Source organism: Necator americanus, chromosome I (genome assembly GCF_031761385.1).
Source record: "Necator americanus strain Aroian chromosome I, whole genome shotgun sequence".
Classification (NCBI taxonomy): Eukaryota; Metazoa; Nematoda; class Chromadorea; order Rhabditida; family Ancylostomatidae; genus Necator; species Necator americanus.
Window position 1 is genome coordinate 31,780,371 of NC_087371.1, and position 22,187 is coordinate 31,802,557.

At 37.7% G+C, this 22,187-nt stretch overlaps 1 protein-coding gene across 3 annotated transcripts in view; it reads left to right on the top strand.

The window, feature by feature from the left end:
• Positions 1-2,825: 2,825 nt before the first annotated feature.
• RB195_007450 (uncharacterized protein) overlaps positions 2,826-22,187 on the top strand; it is a gene marked incomplete at both ends in the record, with an annotated part of 33,950 nt that continues 14,588 nt past the window's right edge. For 2 of the 3 annotated variants that reach the window (XM_064181082.1, XM_064181083.1), the window contains 3 exons: positions 2,853-2,939; positions 15,733-15,887; positions 21,130-21,307. In XM_064181082.1, the coding sequence (XP_064037898.1) occupies positions 2,853-2,939; positions 15,733-15,887; positions 21,130-21,307 (420 nt within the window). Of the gene's footprint in view, positions 2,940-15,732; positions 15,888-21,129; positions 21,308-22,187 lie in introns of all 3 variants that reach the window. The other variant, XM_064181081.1, reaches the window with a different exon arrangement.

Genomic DNA, 22,187 nt, shown 5'->3' on the forward strand with positions numbered 1-22,187 from the left:
TTCCAAGGGTAGTAGGAATTTTTTTAAATGTTTTTATCATAGATTATTAATGTTTTCTGAATTTTGTGTAATTTTAAAGCATTATTCTATCATTATTCTATTTAATTTCACTGTTTTTTTCCTTGTTTCTTATAGTTGAACAGTGCTAAAGCACAAATAACTATAATTAGGCAAAACTTAATCTCATATTTTTGGAAAATTTTCTCATGGAAATTTTTAGGTTTGGTATTTTTTAGTGTTTTTTCGTCGTTGAATTCTTTACTTAAGTCTCAAGTGGCTTAGATACTTTAGATCCTAGTGACATATGAATGTAGAGCAGGTTCATGTTTATTTATTTATTTATTTATTACGCTCAAAGGCGTGCCCAGAGTAAGAGACAAGGAATGAATACAAATAAATATAATAATAGTAATAAATGTTGAACCTTTTTAAGAAAAGGTTCTATTAGGGTGCTAGTCGGACGCGAATGCGTGTTATTGTAACGTGGGCAGGATTGTAATGATATTTTCATCGGTGTGGTGGATTTCTATTTTCGCTTGGTCAGATACGAATTAGGGATAAAACGTGGTAAGAGCGTTTTCTATCTACAGGGAAACTTGAATAGCGTTGTATTCCGGTATTTTGTATTATATTATTGTATTTTCGGGCGGGTGTGGTGTAGCGGTTAGAGGTTCCGCTTCCTGTACGATCGATCGGAGGTTCGAATCCGCCTCAGTGCTCACCAAGCCTTTCATCCCTCTGGGGTCGATAAATTGGTGCCAGATTTGTCTGGGAGGATAAAAACACTGACTTAACACCGGCTAGGTCCCACAAATCATTCTATAGGACAGTTACATGTTCGTAAATCTCAAACGATTCTGAATTGAAGTGAACGTGGGGGCGCATTCCAAACGGATTGATCAATGCCAGAAGCTATATCTTTTATCCTTTATTTTCGGCTCATCGACCAACTTTTAGACGACTTCTCAATTTGATCGCTTTAATTTTTTCCACCTTTTTATGTTGCTAAGTTCATTCGCATAAGTATAAACCTTCAATGATAGGGTAATGAGCGGAAAACTTCCATTCAAAGATCCACGACACAGTGACACAGTACTCATGTTCGTCCGATTGATTGATCGATGATTGATCGTCCACAACAATTCTAGTCGGGTGAAAACGAAATAAAAAATTTGTGTACCGGCCGAAAAAAAGGGGGTGGAAGAAGGAATTGGGGCGGGGGGGGGACCGTCTGGAAAAAACTATCGGTGGTGCCAACAAGGGTTCCACTACGCTCCCAGCCGCTACTCTCCCCTCCGCTACGCGAGAGAGGTCCGCGTACGCAATTGCGTACCTGTTTTATGTCGTTTTGACCCGACTACATGCCCTATACCCTTCAATCCTAGCAAACGCCCACATTCCCACAGTTCTCCTTCTATCAAACTCAAAAGTGGATTACAATTTCAATTTTTATGTATAGACCCATCATTTTGTCGTTATCACCATTTTACTCGAAAAAAAAGAACTTTCGACGTTTCAGGGGAAAAAAAACTTTCTAAACGAAGACGTTTTGAATTGAGTTGTTCTTTTAGCTGGTATTAGCGGTATTCGTTCTATATTTCAAACGCTATCAAGGAATATTTTTAAAAAACGCGTCTCGCATATTAAACACCTCAAAAATGGAGTGAATATCATCACATCGTCATGTGTCTTATTGGGAATTCTTTAGACATTTCTTTTTTTTCTTGTTTTTTTTTTCTTTGCTAAACGTCACTTGATAACTTTGAGGAAATAATCTCCTATTGTCAATGGAACAATCTGTTGAACATTCTCAAAAATTTCTCCAAAAAGTTTTTTTCCCCGAAACGTCGAGAGTTTTTTTCCTAAATGTTTTCTTAAGTTACTAATTCTTGTGGACCCTCTTTTTTATTGGATTACAAATTAGGATTTTTTTTGTTCACAAAATGTTGCTCTATTGGATTTTCCGCAGTTACTTGCGAAACATAAGTTTCTTATATAAGGATTTATGCGCTCTTCAATTAGCGCTCAATCAATATTGAACTATGAACGTTCTATGACCGGAAATCGGAAATCTGCAGTGGGTACAGCGAAGCACTGCTTTATTTTTTTGATTGTTGAAGTTATTTTCATATTTCCATGCTTTTTTTCGTTTTTTTTTCTAAATCATGCTCATAGTGTGAGGGAAGGAAATAGGTTAAATAAATAAATAGAAATAAAATAGATAAAATGAATAGAAATAGAAAGAAAAATAAATAGAAATCAATAAAAAAGTAGGAATGTGTATTGTAGGATTGAATATACATGACGGGTTCGGAAAAATTGACCAATTTCCTTCGGAGAGGTAGAGAGCTATTTCCAGCAGTTCCAGTATTTGCAACCAGTATTCCGTATCGAGTCAAAAAGGGGAGAATTTTCTCTGGCAGAACTTTTCTTGTGATCTTATTATCGTTCACTATTTAAAATTTGTTCGTTCTTTTCTCGACTTTTTTTCGTTGCGAAACATTTCCTATTCCTCGATTACTTTTCCGTTTTCTTTGTTTAAATTCAACCTCAACGTTCGTCACATGCTACGTATAATAGCTGTCCGTGTTCAGGTTGCTCCGCCCATTGTTCATCTACTCATACACTGGAGGAGTTACTGATTCTATACATCGTCGCTTCATTTCATTCCATACTCGATTATTTGCTGCTAGAGCTTTTACTCATCACCCAAATCCAGCCGCTGTTATTCACCACAAATTCTCGAAAAAGCCCGGCGTCGAAGCTCCTGCGGCGGGGCGAACGGCGCTGCCTGGCGCAGCGCCATTTGGCACTGAACCACCACAATGCTGTACAGTCATGTCACGCTGCTTATGTTACGTGTGGTCGACGTGGTCGCCAAGACTACCGTACAACAATCGGCTCGAATGTTGGTCGCCGAGATCCCCGGCGAAATTCAGGCACGTTGAATTTTTCTCATTGTTAAACGGCTTTTTTTCACGTGTCTATTCGAGGGGGCACAGGTTTTGTCTTTTTTTTTTTTGGGGGGGGGGGGGGGAGTAATGCGTTGATAACAGCTTTTAATCTTTTAAGATCTTTTAATGTGTCTATTCGAGGGGACAGAGTTTTTTCTCTCTTTTTTTGGGGAAGGGAGGGGTAAAGCATTGATTGATCTACTATCGTATGATCTTCTACAGTACCATGTACAGTTCCGATTTCAATGTACAGGCTACATTTCATCTCGTTCATGTAACTTCTGTTTTTCTTCTGTTTTTTTCTTTGTAAACTCTTCTTCCGCACACTATTTTCTCATCGCTAAACGGTGATCTCTCACTTACAAAAAAAACATGCTTGAGTCTTTTTTCTCTCTTTTTCTTTTTCTTCTCTTAGTTCAACTTTTTTCTCTCTTTTTCTTTTTCTCTTGGTAAACCTTAGTAGCCTTAGTCAAAGTTCGAGTGCAGGCGATACGTATCGATTTCTTCAAAGAAAAGTAAGCAAGCAAGGACGAAAATCGAAAAAGAACGCATTTTTCGGCATTCCTTCCTACCCCGAGTATAAAATGTTCCTATTGTTTTTAATTGATTTTTAATTGATTTTCTCGAACTGCAGCCAAGATTGGTATTGATCTTAATTAATTTAAATCAATGAAATAGGATCAATTAAGAGCTACGTTTCAACACGCAAAGATTCAAACACAGTCGAACATGGGGAATGTTCCTATTGTGTTTGACCTTAGAGAAAAAATTTCAAAAAAAAAAGAAAGAAGTTTTAGAATAGCCACTGTTTCACTTCTAACTTTTTAATTATTTTTTCCTTTCTGCTTCGATGTTCTCCCACTGGATTTTTGAAAAATCGCAAAGGTCCCGTCTTTATCTGCATCCTTTTCACATTTTATTCTTTTCCTGTAAAAATTTCGGTGTTTTTACGATCTCGTTGTCGTTTTTCCTGCTTCGCTTTAGATTTTCTTCATTTTTCCTAAAATCAGGGTTGTATACGGGATTTTCTTTAACTAACTAACCTTTAACCACTTTTGAAGGCACGGAAAATTCCTTATGATTTCAATATACGCATAAGCTTTGTGATGAAGGTAGAGTACCTTGAGGAAATGGGGGATTGCATTGCAGCAAAAATCAATATGCATTGCTTTCATCATATGTGTTTGCTGTGTCCATAACAGTTTTTTTTTTCGTTCTCGTGCAGATTCCTTTCTTTTCTAGAGAATCTTTTAGGGTTGAAAGCTTATTTCCGGGTATTTTATTTCAGAAATAACTGATTTATTTTCATTCACGTCATTATATTTGTCAGGAACGGGGGGAATGGGGGCAATCGTTTCGATGCAGATGAAGAGAAGAGGCATGTAGGCCTAAGAAATATTGACCAAAACAGATTTTTCAGTAAATTAGACTTGCATTTATGCATTTTTGTTCCCATTTTTTTAAAAAAATATCTAACTATGCACCTTTTATGAGAATTTATGAGCGGTGTGGCGTTTTTTTTTTGGTCCCAGTAGATATTTCTACTCGAAATTTATTAATAACATTAATTTCATTTCATAAAGATTCATTTATGTAGCTAACTATGCCTAAACTAATGTAAATTAGGTATGTAATCTTGAATGATGACGATTTTCTGGATACTATCCGAGAAAATCCATCTATTAGGCAGATCAAAGTTAGGAAATCTAACGAAAAAAAATCCAGATAGAGTTCATCGTTTTTCCGAGAGAAAAATGGCTGTTTTTTTTTGTGTTTTTCAATTTCCTCCGGACCTGCAACCGTCCAACGTTCTCCAAAAAGTCGTAAATGAATGGAGATTTGCTTTTTTGAATTTGAATTTGATGAAAAGAAATTTGAAACGATGGAGGTTCTAGGTGATCATCTCTTTCTAACTTAAGGAGGCTCCTGGTTCTTCAAAATTTGAAATAAGATAAAAAAAAATAAATGAATAAAAAAATTTAAAAAATAAAAAATGAAAAAAATTCTTCTTAAAAACGGAATTTTTGGTACTTCTAGATTTTTTGATGACGAATCACACTGAATTTTGCTTTTGCTAAATGATTTCCATTCTCAAACCAAGACTTCAAAAATTGAGAGTTCTTTAAGGAACGTTTTTTTTTAATCGAAATGATTAATGCCTCCTTGTGCTTTCTTTAGGCATTGATATTTTTTAAAGTGAACATTTATGTAGCTAACTAAACCTAAACTAATGCGAATTAGTTATGTAATCTAAAATTATGACATTTTTCGGGATACTACCTGAAAAAATCTATCAATAAGGCAGATCAAAGTTAGGAAATCTCCTGAAAAGAAATCCAGGTAGAGCTCGTCGTTTTTCTGGAGGAACGTTGCCTGTTTTTCAATTTTATGATCCTATTCATAGAAACTGCTGAACTGATGGAGTTTCTATGGGTATCCATGGCTGCTGCATGGATAAAAGTGTTTTGCAGTACAGTAACGTCCAATTGTACGCGATATAAGCTCTGTCATTGCTCCTGGTTCTGTCCGTTGTGGACCCGGCGTAGGTGAGGAAAGAAACGAATCTGCCCTAACTCTACTAACCGTTCACGAACAGTTCTTTGTCCGAGTTAGCGAGTATCTCTCTTTTAATTTTGTTTTTTCTTTCCCCTAAACCACCATGCTCTTTTCGATTGTTGTTGTGCTACATTAACAAGCCTTTTTAAAGGACGACCGCATTAGATATTTCTATCTTTGACTGAATAACAACATACGGCTTCACTAGTTTTAAAGAGCATCACAATCAAATTCTGGAGATAAGGTCTCCTCCGGGAGATCCGGGCGGGTGGGGCGGAAAAAAAGTTGCAGGATCGACTCCTTCGTCCGATGTTAGACCCCAAGAAACATGCATTATTGAGTGACAATAGTTAGATAATTGCTGACGGATTCGGTTACGGCGGAACTCGATGGAGGATGAAATGACCAGCTCCAAAAGCTGCCGGGCGGCGAGCATTGATAGGGGTTTAGCGAATGCCTTCGGTGCTGGAATTATAGGATTTTTACTTAAAAAATACTTACTACCCCAAGAACTTCATTTACTTTTATTGTTAAGACTAAACTTCATTTACTTTTATTGCTAAGGCTCCTCCTATGACGTACAGTTGAGCTTAACGAAATTATTTATTATAAGGAATTAGTGAAAAAGTGAGGGATAATGGGCTGATTATTTATTTATTTATTTATCTATTTATTTATTCATTCACTTCATTGAAAACACCTACAGGTGTGTCATAAAACGAAAAACAAGATGGAACAGAGCTCAGAGAGAGAATTTCTATTTTTCAATTTCGCTAGAATATTTGCTGATTAGCTTGAAAATTTCCGGAAAAATTAAAACTCAATACAGGCCAGATCTTTAGAGGTTTTAGAGATCTTGAACTTTTGTGCATAATTTCAAAAAAAGGGTGATATGTAACTTTTGAGACCTGTGATACCTGAAATGGGAAGTGTTTATGGTTTTTTGCGTCAGGATGAGCTCAACAAGATGAATACCACGACCATTTTGTATTTTTTATTTCTACTTTCTATTTATTTACTTATTATATATAATCATTTATTTGCTCATTATTTATTTATTTATTTATTTTTTATTTATTTTTTGTCTTTATTTATTTATTTCTACAACTTATTTTTGTGCAAATTCCCTCGTTTACAATGACAAAAAAATGATTTAAAAATGATTTTTTTTTGTGGAAAACGAACTATTTTCGGGGGAGATGTTTTTGCGAGAGTACAATGGTATCAAAGTTTTGTTGTTGAAATCCCTGTTAGAAATTGGAGTCCGAATCGTAAAAGGAGTCTAAAAATAAAAAAATTTCATATTCATAAAAATATAATTTTTTTTGTACGTGAAATGATCTGTTTATGTTGTTTGCATGCTTTGCGTCAAATGTACACGCAACCGTTCTCCAGTAATTGAGGGCTACTCGCTACTGAATGCTTATTTATAGCCATAAGCGTAACACCTTCTGACTGTGTGGCTAATCTTAGATGAAGATTTATTTGTTTGCTTATTTATTTATTTCTTCGTTTACTTGTGTAGTAAAGCCTTGCCGCGCCATAAAACAAAAAACAAATAAATAAAACCCCAGGTTTGCCAAACAAAAAGGATAAAGTCACTGGCGTTAAACAATCCGCTTGGGATGCCCGCCACCACTTCACTTCAATTCAAAATCGTTTGAGGTTTACGGGACGTGTAACTGGCCCATACAATGACTTGCAGGGGCTAGCCGACGGGTCAAGTCAGTGTTTTTATCCTCCCAGATAGGTCTAGTACCAATTTATCGATCCCGGAGGGATGAAAGGCTCCCTTTGAACCATCGACAACCACAGCTGACCTTTTATCGACTGCCCACACCCGCCAAATGGGAAAACTTAGGTGTAGAATAAATACAGTGGAAAAAATAGAAGAGATATTGAACGTTTATTGATCGATTTCTTCGATTTGGCGATATTATATCGAATTGGAAATCAATCATCGCACGAACGCAAATGCTGTCATCATCGATCCTAAAAAAAATGATGTTGAACGAAAAATGCATGATGTTTGCATGATTCTATCGTCATGCGTACAATTTTCTACATGACCTTTAGTTTTTGTAACTACACTAGCTTTGTTCACTGCGAAAAATAGTAAACAAGAAGCAGATGATAAATTATTGATGTATCAACAAACATTGATTTTAAAATGGTAACGGACGAGTATTTTGATGAAAAAAATTTCCGCTGCTAATGTGCACTCGATGGTTCGATACCACGTTGGAGCCAACCGAGAGTTCTCGTATCCCTCCGGGGTCCGGATAAATCGGGACCAGATTTGTCTAGGAGGATAAAAACACTGACTTGATCCGTCGGCTAGCCCCCGCAAGTCATTGTATAGGTCAGTTACACGTTCGTGAACCTCAAACGATTCTGAATTGAAGTGAACGTGGTGGCGGGTCCCAAGCGGATTGACCGGATCGCCAGGCGCTTAGTTTTTTACTTCATACACTGTACAAGAATGGAAGCGATTAGTGCAAAAATGTTGCATAGTTGCTGCAGATATCAATTTCCTCAACAGCGTGCTGATTTGGAGGTACGGTAATTCACTTTGAGTACGATACTTTGCCTAACTATCTGCTGTATGCGTTTCCTTTTTGAAAACGGTGGCACATCAACGAAATAAGGATGCTTGTTATCTTTTCCAAATATCTGTTATTTTGGCCCAGTAATTTTACAGATCTAAAAAAATCAATCAATTACATAGTTCATGTGTAATGGGGCGTTCTCGGTTAAGGATGCGTATCCGTTGCTAGAGAAGGACGATTAATTATGTCTTATTACCTAGATGCACCTAGATGCGAAATTACTGAATTTACTATTCCTGGAATCCCAGTGAGAAGAACGAGAAAAGGAGAATATTTTTCTTAATTTTCATATTTAAATAACATTTTTCATTACAATGATGTTAATTATTATGTTAATAATGTTGTTAATATCAATTATGTTATTAATAATGTTATTATGTTGATAATGTATTATTATGTTAATAAATAGCTCTAAAACCTTTGAATGAACGTTGTGAGTTCAAGCAGTCTCGAACGACGATTAAAGGCACCACTCCACGAATCTGAGGTGGTACGGATTTCAGGTGGAGTATTCGTATACGGGATGGGAGACTATGGAGAGGGAGGTGATTCCGTCCATTTCTTCCTAATTCCCGTAGAAAACGGACCGGAAGATACGGTTTCAGGCATTCTGGCACACTTTTTTCTACAAGGAGTTCGACTGGAGCGCGCCAGCCTTGCGTCGCATCTTCCGGGCCGTTTTCTACGGCGATTAGGAAGAAATGGACGGAATCACCCTCCTTTCCATAATCTACGATCCCTAATACGAATACTCCACCTAAAATCTGCACCACCTTAGATTCGTAGGGTAATACCTATAAAGCTTAGCGTAGGAAGTAATTGTTGTTTGTTAAGTGTTTCAATGGTGTGTAGCCCTCAGGGAAAATGCGAAATGCAACCGCTTCGTCAAAACGTAATAACGCAAGAAAAAAAAATTTGTTAATTTGTTTACCATCACACGGACATTAGTTCGACACAGATGATTGGATTTGTATTGAGCAGAGAATTTTTTTTCGTGGTCCCCTACTAAGGAAATTTGACGTGGAAAGCTTAGTTAGGGGTCATTTCCACCTTCTGCAACGATAACGACACGAAGATCCACTTCAAATACTTATTTTTTCTAGAAGATACGAAAAAAAATAACAATCAACGCACTGAGCACTGAGCAAGAATTTCCAAGTAAAATTGCCCGGGGGACATACATTTTACAGGATCACGGAATGCTTTTTTTCTTTCGTTGAGTTTTAGATAACAAGATTCTTGGGGGCTTCTTGAAAATTCAGTGCGTTGAGTGGAATTCAATTTATTCAAGATTCCACTCGATTCATCGTGGCCGAATAAGTGAGTGAGTATGAAGCGTTGAGGTTTATTTCCCTCGGTTAGTTTTGCGTATCCTTTTGCTATTCAATGAATCCGCTTGGAATCAGAGGGTCGAGAGGGTCGAGATTTACTGTATGATTCATGAGCGAAGCGACTGATCCGAATCTAGAAATAGAAATCCAGGATTCAACAAAAAATTTTTTCTTGCAAAAATTGAGGATCAAGAAGACTTTTTTCAAGTTTTTATCTGTCAGAAAAGTCAAATTTACAGCTTTACTCTGTGAAAGAAAATATTCTTAGCGACGATGTCTGTAGTCGGTAGCAATTTTGTGATATTTGTGATTTTAAATTTTTATTGCGGAATTTGTAGTAAAAATGCGAAATTGTTAGTGACATAGGCAGAAACAAAGTTGAAGTTCTTGTCTAAAAATTTACAAATTTACAAATTTGTAAATTTAAAATTATATATTTATTATTCTTTATTATATTATCATTATTTATCATACAAATGTACATTTGTAAAATAATTTGTAAATTTAATTTCTGTATAAAAATTTACAAATTTATAGAAATTTACAAATTTAAAGCAGAAACAAAGTCGACGTTTCTATGGAAAAATTTGAAATTTAAATTTCTTCACTGATTGGAATATTGATACTTTTTTCTTTTGCTAATCCCCCTTCAATTCTTCTCACCCATGATGGTAACGACGTGATTTCGAAGAGCCTATGATGGATGGCCAGTGGCTTAGGATTTGAAAGAAAGCGTAATTCAAAAGGAGACTGTGGACCGCAGAAAAAAAAAAGAAAAAGAAAAAAGGGAAAATTTGCTCTTCGTGGATTCAGTAGCGATGTAGAAGTGAGCTTTTTGTAGCTTTCTTTGAACAAAGTTTTCCCCTATTTTCTCAAATTTTCTCAAAAACAAAACAACTGAAATTTCCGAACGATTGCAAACTTAACGAGAGTTTAAAGAACACTCATCGGAGACCTGAAGCAAATATTCTTTCGATTGGAATATTTTAAATTTTACGAGGTATGTCTGAACTGAAGAAAGCATAAGTTCGAATTTGCCATTCGGACGACTATTTCCAATCATGCTGCTGCTCCTAACTACGGTCACGGCGCGCGACAGCTAGGAGCGAGGGACCGCCAGTGAGGGCCACCGCCAAGCCCTCATTCTGTGGCGCGCTCATGATGCATAGGCTAAAAAGATAATTTCTAAAAAAATTCTGAAAATTTTTTCGCATAAGACTATTATGAGAATCTCATTAAATTTCTATTGTGTTGTTATTGTTTATAAAGAGACTTTTTTTTACTAAGAGACGTTTACTAGGAATAAAAGTAATACTACTAGTTTAAGAATTATTATCCATTTACTATATTGAAAATTCCAAATAAAAAATATTAAAAAGTAATAAAAATAAAATAATTAATGAAATTTAAACTTTACTTTAGAAAGTCAGGATTCGGCAGTTCTAGCAAAATTATCATTATTAATTTATGATAAATTATTATAAATTTTAGTTATTATAAACTATTAATTATTATTAATTATCCAGTCGTGTTTTTCAGGAACGTGACTGTTCCATGATTGTGCACCTGTAGGTCATTTTTTTCATTCCGTCTAATTGTAACCAATGAGGTGAAGGGGATTCCCTCCACCCCCTTTCCCTCTCTCCAGGGGTCTCATGTAAACTCACCACAACGGAACGGGAAGCAACACGGATTTTTTTTTTTGATTTTCACTTTTTTCATTGTTTATGGGTACGTTGGCAACATTTTGGCAAAACAACGTTTTTATGCCATCATTTCTGCTTTTACTTTTCAAACGCACAAACAAAAAACGCGAAAATAAATAAATAAACAAACGCGAGAGATCGTTTTCACATAGATTTCACACATTTTCTTCGCGAATGACGGACGATATTTGGAGGGTAATAGAAAAATCGAAAAGCTCCATGCAATTAGCGAAGTGCACCAGTGCTGTGGTTGCGGAAAACCGGATTTTGTTTCGCTGAAACGGGGCCACATCATTTAATCCATAGAAATCCGCTGAAGAATTTCAAAGTTTTGGGAAGAGGTGCTGCGAAACGTGCTGCACGCGTCGTTACGTTCATATGTGTGTGTGTGGTATCCATGAAAGTTCACATAGGAAACTCCCGGATACCTGATGGTTCTCTGATTGTGGTTATCACTCGATAAATTGGATCCCCGAAGAGAGCTCATAGGGCGGAAAATTTTCGTCATAAAATCATTTTAAAAAAATCACAAAACTTGTAAAAATTTCATCGAGTTGTCTAATGTTATGATATTCTTTTCTTTCTTGGAATAGTTGATATAAATGCATACTGTTCGTCCCTTAAGTCACAGATCATATATTAGAGTATACTAATTTGTAGCAGAGATATTTATTTACAATTCAAGCCGAATATATTCATTAGCTGTACATATGTATGTAGTATGCTGTAGCGCTTCTGAAAAATTGAAGAAAAAAACGAACTTTAAGAGGTAGGTGCTATCGTCACGTTGATATTTATTTATTTATTCGTATACACCAATGCCGTATCAAAAAAAAATCAGGAGGAATTAAAAGGGAAAAGGATTAAGTTATTTATTGAAACTAAGAAGTCAACAACAGTCGCGATAGCTTCAACTTAAAGTTTTATTCGGCTATAATAATAAAAGATAAAGGATACGGTCTCTGGCGTTAATTAATCCGCTTAGGATCCGCCATCACGTTCACTTCAATTCAAAATCGTTTGGGGTTTACGAGCGTGTTACTGGCCCATACAATGACTGGCGGGAGCGAGCCGACGGGTCAAGTCAGTGCTTTTATCCTCCCAGACAAGTTTGGTACCAAATTATCGATCCCGGAGGAATGAAAGGCTTGGTGAGCACTACGGCGGATTCGAACCTCCGATCGATCGTGCGGGAAGCGGAACCTCTAACCGACTGCGCTACACCCGCCCCATAATAATAATATCTATAACATAATATATGTAGCTATAATATCTTTAATATAATTTAGATATATTCAGCTTAAATTGTAAATATCTTCATATCTCTACTTTTATTATCCATTTATTTATTTATTTATTTGTTTATCTATTTATTTATTTATTTATTTATTTATTTATTATCGAATTTACAAGATCACACACGACCCGAACATTTGCGAACTCGGCGACATTGTGTACTGGGTTTTATTTAACTTAATGTTGTCACAAACTGTATTTGCAGTTATTGCAACAAAATTTGAACATTTTACAGCAAAATTCAATGGCATGATTCTATTAAATTACGCATTTCACGATGTTCCAGATGACTATACTTTTTGAATCGTGTTGGGTTTGAAATTTGCTTAAAATAGAAAAATTCAAAAAAGCATGAATACTGGAGAAAGAATAGAAACTCTTGTTATTTTGGATAATATTCTTGTTTAAACTTTAATTTCCTTTAAATTAAACTTTAAATTCCACGATTTATGAATTGATGAGGGACCACACTCTTTAATTTTGAAGTTTCTGAACTTATTTTCTTGTTCTACGTACTTCTTCAAAGCATATCTTTAACTCGATCTCATCTACGATTTTCTTTCTCGTCAATAGAATTCGCTTGTTTTTTCTTCGACGTGAACTTGACTTTTTATTGAATTTTTGACTTTTTCAGTTTTTTTTTTACATTAATTATTAGTCGTATATAGGAGGACGTCTCGCTTTTTTCGTCGCATGACAAAAATATGACCCGCTGATCAGCTGTGATCTGTAGCAGAAAGTTTGCTCCATTTCTAAAGGCGTTTATGCAGGAAGAATTCCTGGACCTCTTTAACTCATTCGATTTGGAAAGTTCCTCGTTTTCACTAATCTCGTTCCTCTTTTTTTCTCCTTTTCCCTCCTTTCTAATTGGTTCGGCTTGTCGCGTGTTTCTGAAGATGAAATAAAGCAGCGCATATCTTCCGTGTCGTAGAAATTATGCACACGCATATTTTTTCCCCTTTTCCCCCTGATATTTATCGAGACCTTCGTATTAATGGAATGTGGCTAGTTCTTTAGTGTTTGATTGAGTTTCCTTGTCGCGAGAAGAGGAAGAGAGCAAGCGAGTGCGGGCGTCGATGAGCCGACGACCTCATCATCGTTTTCGGATGTTCTGGAAGGGGAGAGTGGAGGTAAAGGAATCTAACCTGGATGACTGGTTGAGTGATAAACAGCGAAATTCTTATCAGGAATTCATAGAGAGAGAAAGAGGAATCGAAAAGGAGGAAAAAGCGTCAATAAGTAAATAAATAAGTGAATGAATAATACAATAAATAACAATAAATAAATAATAATATTATATGATTAGTATCATAAACGGTGAGATCTTTCAGTAAAATCAAAAAAATTTTCCCAGGAAGTTGTTTGAAAATTCTCTGTATTCGTCTTAAGATCTATTCTAAATATATTTCAAACGGAATTGTCCACACTTTTTCTCTTGTCCTTGTTTATGACACATTTGTAGGTGTTTTCAAATAAATAAATAAATAAACAAGGTTTGAAAATTGTCTCTGTTTTCGTCTTAGGATCTACTATATTCGGTATATGGTCCACATATTTCATGCGGAGTTGTCGTAAGCACTCTTTTTGTTTTCTTGTCCTTGTTTATGAGAGTTTTGTAGATGTTTTAAAATAAATAAACAAGTAAATAAACAAATAAATAATGTTTGAAAATTGTCAGTATTTGCCTTGAGATCTATTTCAAGCATATTTCAAACGGAATTGTCGTAAGCACTCTTTTTGTTTTCTTGTCCTTGTTTATAACACATCTGTAGGTGTTTTCAAATAAATAAATAAATAAATAAATAAGGTTTGAAAATTGTCTGTATTCGTCTTAAGATCTACTATATTCGGTATATGATCTGAATATTTCATGCGGAATTCTCGTAAGCACTTTTTTTGTTTTCTTGACCTTGTTTATGACGCATCTGTAGATGTTTTTAGATAAATAAACAAATAAATAAATAAACGTAGAAGTGTCTGAGTTGCTTAGAACGAGCGCGCAGCACGTGATGCTTCACCATTAACGCGCGGCCACATTGCGCTCCGGCTGGGGGCCCGGCCGTACAGCGCGCGAGTTTTCGTGTCGCAAATGAGATCCGCAGCAAATCCCGTGGGGGAAGTGCACGAGAGGTTTTGCGCTTCGATTATAGACACCCTCAGTAACAGCAAAGAACATGAATGAAGAAAGGGTAGGGATAAAAATAAATATAAATAGCTGAAGTAATAAAAACGTTAGTGAAGTCGCTAATTCTCCTGGAAATTTTCTTACAATAACTGGATCTTTTTTCTCATTCTCTCTCTCTCAGAAAATCCTCATCCAACATTATGAAAAAAAGAAATTCATGAAGGAAAGGGCAATCTCTATTGAGTCTATTCAGTATAAATTTTTTCATCCACGTAAAATTTAATATTTTATCTTTATTTTGAACGATATTACATCAAAAGAATACCTTGAGATAAGAGATAAAAGTGGCATTAGAATTGTAAACTGCAGAATTTATCGCAGAATTTAATATCGAAGAATTTTAATAGCTAATTTTTCTTGTATTTTCTTATTCTCGTGTAAAAATTCCTAATTGTCTATTCGACTGTGGAGATTAAATGATCCAGAAACCATACGTCTTCCGAAAAAAGAACATTTTTCGTATTAGTAACTGATATTGTGGAGAAATTACTTGGCTTTTAAAGCGTTACAGCAAAGAATTCTCGTTTGAAAATTCCTTAAATCCAAATAACTATTGTTTTGGGTTCAATTTTTTGCCGGCTTTCATCTTCCCGATTTTCGCTCTATTTCAGTCTTATTTCACAGTGATTTCATGTTATCCATTTGATCATCCTCCTCAGTGAATTAATTTCATTCAGTAAATTTATCACCTTTGTAAAAACTCCTTCTTACCTAACTTTGTTGCTTAGTTTCATTTTTTCTTCATACCTTCTTTCTTCCTCTTTCATGCCTTCTTTCTTCCTCTTTCTGCTCTTAGTCTCATCTTTTCTTCATACCTTCTTTCTTCCTCTTTCTGCTCTTTCATCACGTTACGGAATAGGGGAACAGGGAAAACCAGGAAGAAGAATCGCCCGCATTCCGGAAAGTCTAGGAAAATGTTCCTCCAAAGTTACGATAACTAGAATGTATACATGCGACGATATTTTTCTTAAAAGTTTCAGTTAGTTTAGTTTTATTTCTTCATAATATATGAATAACTCAGATGAAAAGAACAAAATGCATTTAAAAAATGTTCCTGAAGATTAAAAAGATTTCAATTTCTATTAAAATTTTCAGATTGGAGCACTTTTTCCTCTACATCGTCAAATAGCCGGTTCCGAATCGTGCGGTCAAATATGGGAACAATACGGTATACAACGTACGGAGATAGCGTTACGTACTGTACGCGAACTTCAAGATCAGTTACCGTTTCGACTCGGAATATCGGTCAGGTGAGCGAGTTCTTGAGGTAGTTTGACTCGTTTTCTGGAGCTTTTCCCCGAATTTTTCTGTTGTTGTTGTTGAAGATTTTCAAGGATTAATAAGCGCTGTATATGTTTACGTACGTGTGGATAACATGGATGTGCGATGTGGACTGCTGCTTTTGGTTGCAGTAAAGCAGCTCGTTAGCGGAGCGTCAGACTCAATTTGTCTGACGGCGCGTGATTGAGAATGAATCGAGGAGGCGCACCTTTTCGAAGATATTAGTTATTCAGTTCTATAAGCGGAATAGATTTGATTTGAACGGAGGCTTTATTTAGTGGACAGTGGATGTTATCCAAGAAAACTACAAGCGAGAGAAAAAAATGTACAAAATGACACTTTTTTTTGCATTGATTCAGTTATATTGTGTGAAAAAATCAATCAGTCTTGTACTTGAAGATTGATGGTTACGTTATTCAACCGTATTACTTCCTTTACTATTATTTTCCGTAAAAAAGTAGAAGTCTTTTAAAATATATCATTGAGAAACGAGTTCCCGAGTTCTCTTCTTATGGAAAAGAGTTTATGGTGAACAAAATTTGTTTTCAACCCCTTACTTGCTCGATTATTCATGAAGAGCTCTCAAGGCGAAAACATGTGCTTTCCACGCTCTCCAAATATCAATAATATACTAGTAAAATGTGCACAAATATTACTTCAGTAATTTACAATAAATCGGATCACAACATTAAAGGCATCATTCCACGAATCTGAGGTGGTACGGATTTCAGGTGGAGTATTCGTATACGGGATCGTAGATTATGGAGAGAATTGACGCGCTCCAATCGAACTCCTTGTAGAAAATAGTGTGCCAGAACGCTCGAAGCCACATCTTCCGCGCCGTTTTTTACGGCAATTAGGAAGAAATGGACGGGATCACCCTTCTCTCCATAATCTACGATCCCGTATAAGAATTCTCCACCTGAAATCCGTCCCACCACAGATTCGTGGTATGCTGCCTTTAAGTCCAGAATGCCTTTCGCCAATAAATTCGTCGGAAACCGTTGAAGCAAGGCGGGAGGCAAAAATAAGTTTCCATAATAATGGTATAAGTAAAAGTAGGATAGTAGTGAAGGTGCCCGGGCGCCTTTTGAGTTAGAATTTGCGTTTCATGACTTTTTAAATGATTTACCTCGAAATGTGTGATTTTTTTAATACTTAACGGTTATACGTCCGCCAAGTATGTCGAGGTGTTAGGTTACGGAGTAAGACGAGTGATTTGATTCGTTTCGGGCGTATTTATCTGATTGAATCATTCCTGGACTCAATCTCTCTAAGAAAGATTAAGCGTAAGCGTGTAATTCTGACTTCAAAGGTTCATTTTTAATTTTTTCTAAGAATTCGAACGGATTCCGGCGAACTAATGGTTTTTTTTGAGACATTGATCGTATGTTTGTTGTGTTTTTTCAACATCTGCTGTGTTCAAAATTTAGGATTTTACATGTGTATTGTAATTTAAAACATTCTACTTAGGAAAAAATCATTGTGTTACATAAAAAAACGTCTCATATTCACCACTACTCTTTGCGGCTACCGTCTCTAAGTCGATTTCTACATGTGAAAATTGATCCCGTAGAGATCATACTCGAATTCACCTCTTTGTACTTCAAATAAGCCAGATATCCTGAGTATCCAGAGATGAAATCTCTTTGCTTCGATAGTCGATAGCAAGCTATTAGTGGAAACTGGAAGAAAAACCAAAGATAATAATTAGGGATTAATTCAGGAAAGTGTGTGTGTTTAGCAATGAAATCCAAAAATAATTTTTAAAAACAGACCTGTCGTAGATGCAAATGCTGTTTCATTCATATCTTCACCGGATCTTGGAGTGTGTCTAATTAAACACCTTTAAGACATCAGGGAATCCATGGATGGGTAGTATGTGTTTAGGCATTTGTGATTGTACGTATTTACGTATTTTTGTAGTGATATTGATATACTGTGCTCTCGTTGTTGCCTAATTGCTTGAGTGGACAGTAATACTTCCATTTATGTCGATCACGCACAAGGGTTGCTAAGTGGCTTCTCTTCTCTCGAAAGACTCAAAGATCATACCTTTCTTTGAAGAACTTTCTGAGTAGGTCTGAGCATTGGGTCGGCAGTCTTCCTGCGGTGCGTTTGATATCGGGTGGAATCCAGTCACTTACAGCTTTGGTCCAACGATTGTCATTGGGACGCATCATGTGTCCGGCGCTTCTAATTTTGCTTTCTTTGGCACAGGTGCCTCCGGCGTATACGAGAGTAATTGCCATCTGCTTGCGGTGGTTCTGTCTGCGTCTGCTTGCGGTGGTACTATACGCAGTCAGGCCTTTGAGTGCACACTTTCGGAACGTACAAGCCATTCAGCTTGCACAGCTTCCATAGTCCAGGAATCCCATGTATTGCGAAAAGGTGCTGTCGTCTAGCACATCGCCAAAGGTTACCATTTGAAAGATGCAGTGCCTGGAGGAAGCATAGAATCTTCGGCAACAACTATCCGTTTCGTCACGCTTAATTGTCGTACATTGTCGAACAAACTGCAACGAGCTACTTGTCTGAACTTCTGGGTTATCTCTGTGCGCGGAGCGCACGTCGAATAACGTTAGCCGTTTGGTTGACTTACGTGAACAGGCGGGATTCATCACCGTTTCAACGACCAAGAGGAAACATCGCCGCCATCAGTTTACGTGGCAAGGGTCAACCCTTTTGACGCGTGAAGAGCAGCACTAGCGGAAGATGTGAAGTCCCAAACTTCATCCCGACTACATTTTGACGAGGAACATTACTTAGTCAGATATCCGAAAATTTAGAGCGGTTTGGGTCACTTTCGACTCTGAGCACCGTCCATTTCTTCCCGGCTTTAGGATAAGGTTTCACAAAGGAACCGAAGAGTTCCTCCTTTACCGGAAATTGACATGGCTGAAAGACGAAGATTTCAGAATGAAATTCCGCAGGACGACCGCTTATAATGAAGTACAAACCAGGAAGAAACTTTACCATGCAAATCCACTCACAAAGTGCATCTAGGATGAGGCAAAAGAAAGTTTCGGTTCTAGACCTGAGAAAGAAATTAGCTTTCCCATCTGCGGAGACAGAATCCACGTATAATTTTGTATGTGTTGTCAGCAGTACTGTTGATTTGAACCACCGGAAGCGTCTGAAAAGGAAGCAGCGTCGTTACCTGAAACAAGATCGCGAAAACAAATGACACCAAGAGCGAAACAGTTTGAAAAGGTATGGAGGACAAGAAGCCGAAGAAAACCTATGCTTTCTTGAACAGAATAGCGGTAAGATTAAAAAACGTTCTTCAGTCCTCAACACTGCCAACGGAGTGACTGTCTCGCGATACCTCTATGAGTTCTAAAACGATACGTGTGTGGTATAACACGCGACATCAAACGCACTGCAAAAAGACCTCCGATCCGATGATCAGACCTCTCCACGAAATCCTTGAAGGAAAAATGCGACGCTCTCATGTGCGGCATTTAGTGGATGCTGTCGTCTCACTTCATTCAGCCAGGAAGATTAAGTACGTCACTCTGATGACGTACTTAATCTTCCTGGGTTCATAAAATCTTTAATATCCTCTTCCAATGCAAATGTGCGTACTGCTTATTACTGTAATATGCATACTGAATCCACTTGCGTCTCTAAACAGGCACAAGCTCGCTTTTGGTCCGCGGTTAGCACCCTATCCGTCAACTTTGGAGGCATCACGTAGCCTTGCAACTAAACGACTGTGACCCCCCACCCCACTGAAGGAGATCCGTGACCTTCTTAAATGTTGGTGCGAAGCTGTCATTAAAAGATTCTGCTGTGAATGCTTGATCGATCGGTTCGAAACGGTCATAGTGCCAACCAGGTCATTGATCCCTATGGGGACGATAAGACAATAGACTTGTCTCTGAGGATAAAAACACTGACTTGGCACAGCACTCACAAGTTATCGTAAGGCTGCACGTTCTCAGTTAAAGGCAACGTATCACAAAGTTTACGTTGAATGGAGAAAACAGGGAAAACGTAGAGTTCAGGACGTAGATTACGGAAATGAAGATGAGCCTGCTCATCTTCCTCTAATTGTTGTAAAAACGGCGTCAAAAGCGACGTTCTTTTCTGCGAAATCACTTGCAATTGTGTTGTCATTGTTGCGCACGCGCCGCGTCCACAAGAGAGCGGTCGAAGATTGATGAGGTCGCCTCCTCAGCCTATTCGAGTAAAACCAACGAATAGGTCGCTTTCGAATCGGAGCGTGTACAAAGGAGCGCGTCCCACTCCGTTCTTTGGACGACTAGGAGGAATACGCTCGTTTTCGTAATATACAATCCAAACCCTGTGTTTTTCCCGAAGTTTCCGCAGCACGTCAATTTCCTGATACGCTACCTTTGAAGTCAAACGCATAGGCGCATCCCCATATGGATTGTTCGACACCGTACACTTTATCCTTTACCTCTAAACTACACGGTGGAACTATGAAATGAAAGTATTGAGGATTCATTGTTGAAATGTTTATCATTACATACGGCTGTCCACGAGTTTTAAGAATCTGGGCTGGTGACCAAGATCATGAGGATTTGTGCAATTCACGTACACAACGTGAAATTTCTCCCACAATCGTACTACTCTCTTCTTTTGAATTAGCTGAAGTGTAGAATAAAATTTGATTTCTATGTGTGGAAACAAACTAAGACATTGCTGCCCTCAAAATCCGCCACCCAGTTAAAGGCATCACCCCACGAATCTGTGCTGGTGCGGGTTTCAGGTCGGTTATGCCTATACGGGGTCGTAGATTACAGAGAGGAGGGTGATTCTGTCCATTTCTTCCTAACTACCGTAAAAACGGCCCGGAAGATGCGGCCCGTGCACAAGGCTGGCGCGCTCCAATCGAACTCGTTGTAGGAAATAGCGCGCCGGAACGGTTGGAGCCATATCTTCCAGGCCGTTTTTTACGGTAATTAGGAAGAAATGGACGGAATAGATATAGGCACAACCCATCTGAAATCCGCACCGCCCAGATTCGTGGCGTGATGCCTTTAAACCAGTTGCTATGAAGTTGTACTCGTTCTTTTTTCTTTTTTTTTTTTGGAAAGATCTTTTTCGCGAAGAGGTGTCTTGGTAGCAGTGACGTGTTGGGTATTTTTTGAGTCTAGATTGCATCGAATCCAGGATGTTATCAAAGGAGAAATGTTGTTGTTGAACTGTACATTTTCTGAGATTGTCCTGTGTGTTTTCCAGAGATTCATGTTGGACCGAACGAATAGCAATGGAGCAGACAATTGCATTTCTTCGCGAAGGTGTCGCTCAATGCAGTTGTTGTCAGACGCCCGGTTGCAACAAGAAAAGTGTGCCAGTAGTCGCCATTGTAGGACCTGGCAAGAGTTCGGCGACAATTGCTGTACAAAATCTATTGCAGGTGACTGTTTAAAAAGTGTCACGAATCGGGTTACTGTAGCAAAACTATTAATAGAATAGAAATATATTCTCTGTGCATTTTTAACAATTTTATGTCGGAGAAACCAGAAAGGAAATCTCACCTTAGAAAGAATCCGTACCAGGATTACTCAGCGGGTCACGCTTCAAACGGTTTTTTTCCTTCTACAAGTATGCAGGACGTCGACTTTTCTTTCATTAGGGCCGTAACGTAAATCGTTAGTGATGTGATCATCGGGCAATTTCTCAAATGTTAGTGTGTTCTAGTCGGGTCAAAACGACATGAAGCGCGGACAGTTGCGTAAGCGGCTGCGCTCGAAGCGGTGCGGTTGAGCGCGGCGGTTGGAATCGAGGTGGGACTATGGCGAACTGCAGAGATGGGTGGCGGTAGCAAGGATTCTTGCACGATCCCAACCGCTACGCTCCACCGCGCCGCTTCGAGCGCAGCCGCTTTAGCAACTGTCAGTGTTTCATGTCGGTTTGCCCCATCATTTTTGTGCCATTTGCTCACATAGTCGGGTCGAAACGACATGAACTACGGTGTGGTTGCACGAGCGGTCGTGCTGGAGCAACGCGGTTTTTGACCCCTCGCAGACCGCCAAGGAACGGTTTGCTTGGCAATTTGCCAAATTTTGCCAAGTAATGTCACCTGGATCAGTATTGGTTTCAATTTTTGTTTCTTTTCACTCTTTCTCTTTTCTTTCTGACTTTTCGCCTCTTATGTTTCTTTTTTCGTGTTTTGTTATGTTTCCTGTATTTGCTTTTGTTATAGAGATCTATGTCGTATTTGTTCTTAAATTATCGTATTACTTTTGTTCATATTTTGCATTTGAAATTTGGTTCAAATCTTTTTTGTTATTTAT